The 6,031-nt window shown below is 45.7% G+C and overlaps 2 protein-coding genes across 2 annotated transcripts; one reads left to right on the top strand and one right to left on the bottom strand.

Moving 5' to 3' along the window:
* Nucleotides 1–2,421: 2,421 nt before the first annotated feature.
* Nucleotides 2,422–3,365, bottom strand: BDW70DRAFT_146148 (NYN domain-containing protein). Its single transcript, XM_073738546.1, has one exon. The coding sequence runs from the start codon at nt 3,339–3,341 to the stop codon at nt 2,589–2,591; it is 753 nt and encodes a 250-aa protein (XP_073590462.1). The 5' UTR covers nt 3,342–3,365; the 3' UTR covers nt 2,422–2,588.
* Nucleotides 3,366–4,164: 799 nt separating this feature from the next.
* BDW70DRAFT_56704 (nucleoside phosphorylase domain-containing protein) lies at nt 4,165–5,384 on the top strand. The gene has a single exon (XM_073744295.1). It carries the CDS (start codon nt 4,404–4,406, stop codon nt 5,370–5,372), a length of 969 nt encoding a protein of 322 aa, XP_073590463.1. The 5' UTR covers nt 4,165–4,403; the 3' UTR covers nt 5,373–5,384.
* Nucleotides 5,385–6,031: the final 647 nt, after the last annotated feature.

A 6,031-nucleotide genomic window follows, 5' to 3' on the forward strand; every position in this document is an offset into this window, starting at 1 on the left:
GGGCAATGCTCGAATCAAGACTTCGGGCGTAGCTCGTTACATAGCGGTATATTTCCCGATATATGTTTAGATGACACCACTGTCGTCGTTGCTGTAAATGAACATTCACAGCGGATCTTACTACTGAATACACCCTCTGCGGTGGGAGACTTTAAATTGTCAGGGCGAGAAACTCAGACTTCCGGTATTCATCAGTTATATAGAAGATGGTACCTCAACCACACCAAGGACTGACAAAAGAGGGAATACATCAAGAGGATGGATTTTTGGGAGGTCTATTGTCGGAGATCATGCCGCGTACAGTAAATAGGATACCACTCCTCCACTGTATTTAAGCTAGCGCCTTCTGTCTTGTGGTCAAGTCTTAAACGTCAGACAATACCACAGCCAAAGCACGACCCATAGAGGCTTTTTTCCTAAGAAGTAAGTTGGCAAAGCGCCGAGCCGTGTTGCTTTTGCCGCAGATTCGAGCTGCCGACCTTATTAACTGCTGGCATTCTCTTTTTTCCAGATGCTGGAAGGGAATATTCGCCCCTTTGCAATTCAGCGCATAGAACTGTCTTTTAATCATAATAAGATGTCTAAGGACGTCGCCCACAGTCCGGGACAATATGAGACATTTGTGAAGGCGTCTTGACAGTAACGAAAGTGCCGCGGTGTTTAATCTGCCATGCAGTTGACCAACAACAGCGTGAATCACCCAGTCTTCAAGCCTATCAACTGCTAATCCTTGTTTTACAGTAAGCGTTTCACTCGATGCCAAGCTAGTAGTAGGGGTCCGCGGTTTTAAAGCTGCGACACATGCTCTTCTGCTGTTCGTTGCTGTCTCAATTGTACTGTGCAGATAAGTCGCTTTTTCTTGGCTATAAATAGCATCCAAGAATGCCAGGCAATCTATAACTTGATAAGAGTGACCCTGGCTCTGAATTGCCACTTCATTTTCATTTTCATCACTCTGGGTATATTCAAGATGGAACAGCACTGCCACTATCACAAGCCAAAGAGGTTGACGGATGTTACGTCCTATATACGGACCAATAGCTGTGTTTGCCATCATCATCTACTATGATTTTAACTTTCTATGGTTAGTCTGGTCAGGAACCGCATCCAAAGCCGTTATAAGACAGCACAGGCTTATCTTGCTTCTTAAATCATCTAAGCCTTTGATTTATAGCATTATAAAATTGGTCACATGAAATGCATACCTCTCGGAAACCTGCAAGCACACAATCATGGACTGATTTTGGTTTAGGTGAGATTTGAATAGGTAACAAACCTTCGGCTCTTTATATGTTATAGCAACACCATTTTCTATATCGCCATCTTAATTGCATATAAACACGTCTTTCAAGCTATGCAGACGAAATCAAAGGCCGGTCAAAGTAAGCTCCCATTCTTGATTTGATTCCCGGATAATGTCGAATCTATATATGCTATAGTTCTTTAAAATGTTGTCCGGTCTTTTCTTATCCTATGGCACCCTTTTAACCTCGCCATCAAAATAACGAGTGGCAGCCTTATATCCCGGACCATGCATATGCAAACGCAGATGCAAGTATCGTTGTTGAGGAACATGCTATTTGTGTCGATAGTTTTGTTTCGTGAATCAGAAAAGTTCTCCTTCGAGAATGCCTTTCACCGGAGCTTCCAAAATCAGGGAACATCTATTATATCTATTATGCGGATGTTTATATGATGTTAAGCTTATATAGATCTGGCACCCTTCATCTGGCTTCGCATATCTCACAGCCTGAAACAATTAGCCCACGTAGAGTCACTAATCCATATCATACATTCAATGACCTAACCTGACATGGGTAAGCGTACCAGCTTACCCATTTTTCAAGATGTTGAACCTCCTACTCAGGTCCGACTTGCTTGCATCGATCTGCTATTCGCCCCAAGTTTCGGGCATTAAGTTGCTGCTTGCCGTGGGATCTATCAAGTTCCGAGCCAGGAAAGGACCATTGGAAGCCAGACGACGGGATCCCCTACGTTCATACAGCCAGCTCGTTCAGCCTTCAGCGAGCGGCAAGGGGACAACGACAGAGGCGGGCTGAGTATAATAACCTGGTCTTTACAGTACGGCACACGTTCTGCTTCCTATCAGTCCAAAATGATAACCGGGTTTATTGCTCGACAAGAATCTACTACATGAGGGAGCTTCTCAGCTTCCAGGGTCACGGCTGTTATGGATGTAGATCATATTTTTGATACAGTATCTTTGTGGCTGTAATATGTACTTTACTGTACACGACTAGTTCAAACAGCAAAATCTTATACAGTACTTCCGAAAATTGGTGTCACCATTTTCACTCTTTTTTCCCCTTGTCCCTCGTTGGTGTCAAGACGCGCTAGTCTATACTGTACTTTCGGATTATGACAATCCAGTATTCAAGGATACACCAGCAATTCCATCAGGCTTAAGCAAGGGTCTTGTTTATTAAGTTAATAGCGATTTGTAGTACAGAATGGGTGACACCACCAAATATATACGTAAACAACGATTTCACACCCATCACTCAAACGGGAGGATAAAGGCCAAAGTATAAGTGGCTATATAAAGGATGTATTCAGCACATCGCGTATTACTTCCGACTCCTATCGCGTACATAGATCTCCGTAGACAAGTTCTTCTGCGGGCAGCGGCGGCTAGTTTCAAACAATGAAGAGGCGATGATCAGATCACTGAGCTTATGGTACCCATAGCTACGAGAGTCAAAGTCAGGGTATCTCTTGGTCAGGAGCTGACCGACATCTGAGAGTCTAGCCCACCCATCGTCATTGGAGGCTGCTTCTACCGTTGTCCGTAACCGAATTGCTAAGTGATGATCATTTTGAGCTTGCTTAGCTGACGAAGACTTCCCAGGTAAGTCGGCATGCGGCACAAGCTCGTCAAGATGCACGAGGTTTTCGGTATAGATAAACTTATCGCAAGCAGCGACGAAGGGCTTCGGCGTCTTTTCGTCCCCAAGACCATACACCACGAGTCCTGCCTCGCGGATACGAGCGGCTAGTCGGGTAAAGTCACTGTTGCTGGAGACAAGACAGAACCCATCATAGCGGCTAGAGTATAGAAGACCCATCGCATCTATTATCATAGCTGAGTCGGCTGCATTCTTGCCGTGGGTATACGCAAACTGCTGGATAGGTTGAATTGATTGCTCAAGAAGCTTGTCTTTCCAGCCCTTTAGATTAGGACTGCTCCAGTCCCCATACGCTCGCTTTGCATGAGCTGTTCCATATTTTGCGATTTCGGCGAGAAGGAGGTTGATAATTGAGAAGCGTGCATTGTCCGCGTCGATAAGAACCGCGAGTTTAGGAGTAGTATCACCAACCATGATGGATAAAGTGTAGAAGCCAGGAAGTCAAGTCATATCACATCTGGCAATATTGATACTATTACAGAGCTTAATGAATTTGATGGAGAAAAGTCATGACGGCGTATTACGTGATTGATTATTCAAGGGCAGGGTTAACTTACCAATGTGGGGCCTCGGCTTTTGGAAATATGACCAAGTTAAGGCTAATAGTTAACTAATTAGTTAACTTAACTAGATAGTATAGTCAGTCATGGCGCCCTTTTTGGCTTAGCAGTATCCGTGACTTCCAGCACCCACACCGCTTCCCGCTGGGGATAGTATATTTTCTTGATATACTCGTTATAACTCAGGCCTCAAGCAGTGACGCTCCCTAGTTTCCATAATAGGATAAGAGTTTCTTACCATTGGAGATGAAAAATGACAAGAGTATATGCAGCGACACCAATTCTCGGAGGTATTGTATCCAAGAACAGCTGAGGCTGGGAGAAGCTGTGTAGGGTCTCGACGTGTGGGTAGGACTCGCCGTGAAGAATAAGCTATACCTTGCTTATGATGCACTATTATAGCCAAGGCACCAAAAAAAGAGCCTACATTGATGTGTTTACAAGAATAGACAGCCATGCACTGTACTCATTTTTCCGGCTACAGTGCCACCCGAAATGTCCTTCCATGTCTGCACACATCAGAGCTCGTTTTCAAACCCTATTTCCAAAGCCCTACGCTCTCACAAGCGGTTAGCGTATATTTCCGGCTGGTTATCTGCCGTAATGGCATGACACCGAACGGAACTTTAAAATGACCAAACCGTACCATGACAGCCAAGAATACACCCACCTACTTTTCTGCCGTCGCCCCAAGCCTGTCACGTACTTGCAATGCCCTGGAGAGCCACGTGACAGCTGGCTCTGCAAACCAGTCAAACAGAAATGTCCGGTCAAGTAGATCAGCTCACAGAACGCGGAGCTGACTACCCCGCTTCCTGCCCAAGCTTGCTAGATAGTCCGCGTGCGGACTCCTTCACTTGAAGATATTAGTTCCCAGGTTGTCTTGGTTCTCATCCTGGTTTTTGCCCTGCTGATTATGGCTTCCCTCGCGCTTGATGACTACACAATCGCTTGGATATGTGCCTTGCCCCTCGAGGCGGCAGCGGCCCGCGCCATGCTAGATCAGACCCACCCCTTACCTCGAGGAATCACGGATCCAAACGCCTACGAACTCGGCGAACTGAACGGTCATCACATCGTCCTTGCCTACCTACCAAATGGGGTGTACGGAACCACATCCGCCGCGGTCGTTGTGTCTCGCATGCGTCGGACCTTTCCTCGGCTTCAGTTTGGACTCATGGTGGGGATCGGCGGCGGTGTCCCCAGCAGAAAAAATGACATTCGATTAGGCGATGTCGTTGTCAGCAAGCCGGGAGTAAAACATGGTGGTGTGATACAGTACGATTATGGAAAAACAATTCAGGGTGGAAAATTTGAGCAAACAGGAGTCTTGAATCAGCCGCCACAGGCTCTCCTGTCGTGGTTGAGCCAACTGGAAGCAAATGAAATGACAAGCAGGAATGGTTCACTGTCAGAAATTGTAAGCGAAGTTCTGGAAAGATACCCTGATATGAAAGGACAGTTCTTGCCTCCAGAGGAGAGCACAGATATCCTCTTTGATTCGACCTATTACCATATCGACAAGGAATCTGATTGCGGAAATTGTGACAAAGAGCGATTAGTCAAACGACAGCCGCGGGATAAGAAAGAACCTTCTATCCACTATGGCTTGATTGCTTCTGGAAACCAGGTGATGAAGGATGCTGAAACACGAGACCGTCTGGCCTGTGAGCAGGGCATACTCTGCTTTGAGATGGAAGCAGCGGGCATTATGAACGAGCTTCCAACACTTATCATCAGAGGCATCTGCGACTACTGCGACTCCCACAAGCAAAATCAGTGGCAGGGGTATGCAGCTATGACAGCAGCCGCATATGCAAAACTACTGCTATCAGTTATGCCTGTTCAAGCTGCTACGGCTGCACGGTTAGGATATGGTTTGTAAAAAATATTCCTTCTATGTAAATATCAGCTTATGAAGGGTGCTAACCTGCTCCAAGAGTTTACAGATAAAGATAATGCCTGCCTAGAAGACTTGCTGGTCGCCGATCCAGAAACTGAGAGACGGCGCATTGAGGACACAAAGGGCGGTTTACTGGATGACTCATTTCGATGGGTGTTGGGCAATGCTGAATTCCAAACATGGCATAGCAGCATTCAAAGTCAGTTGCTTTGGATTAAGGGTGATCCTGGCAAGGGCAAGACCATGCTTATGATTGGGATAATTAATGAACTATTACAGCAAACCCAATCACAGCCATCACATTCAATGGCTTACTTTCTTTGCCAAGCAAGCGATCCCAGACTGAACAATGCTACCAGCATCCTGCGAGGTTTGATTTATATGCTGGTTCGACGGCAGCCCTGTTTAATCAAACATCTGCACGAAAGATATAACACTGAACCAAAGCTGTTTGAAAATGGGAATACATTTTACAGCTTGTCTGTGGTTTTTGAAAAAATGCTCCAGAATTCTTCACGATCCAAGACTTATCTACTTGTCGATGCCCTTGATGAGTGTGAAACAGGTCTATCTGATCTGCTCAAACTTATTGCAAGGACCAAATCTGTGTCAGCCACCCAGGTGAAGTGGATTGTCTCCAG

This window comes from Aspergillus foveolatus (genome assembly GCF_047715535.1).
Source record: "Aspergillus foveolatus strain CBS 279.81 unplaced genomic scaffold BDW70scaffold_267, whole genome shotgun sequence".
In the NCBI taxonomy this organism is placed as follows: Eukaryota; Fungi; Ascomycota; class Eurotiomycetes; order Eurotiales; family Aspergillaceae; genus Aspergillus; species Aspergillus foveolatus.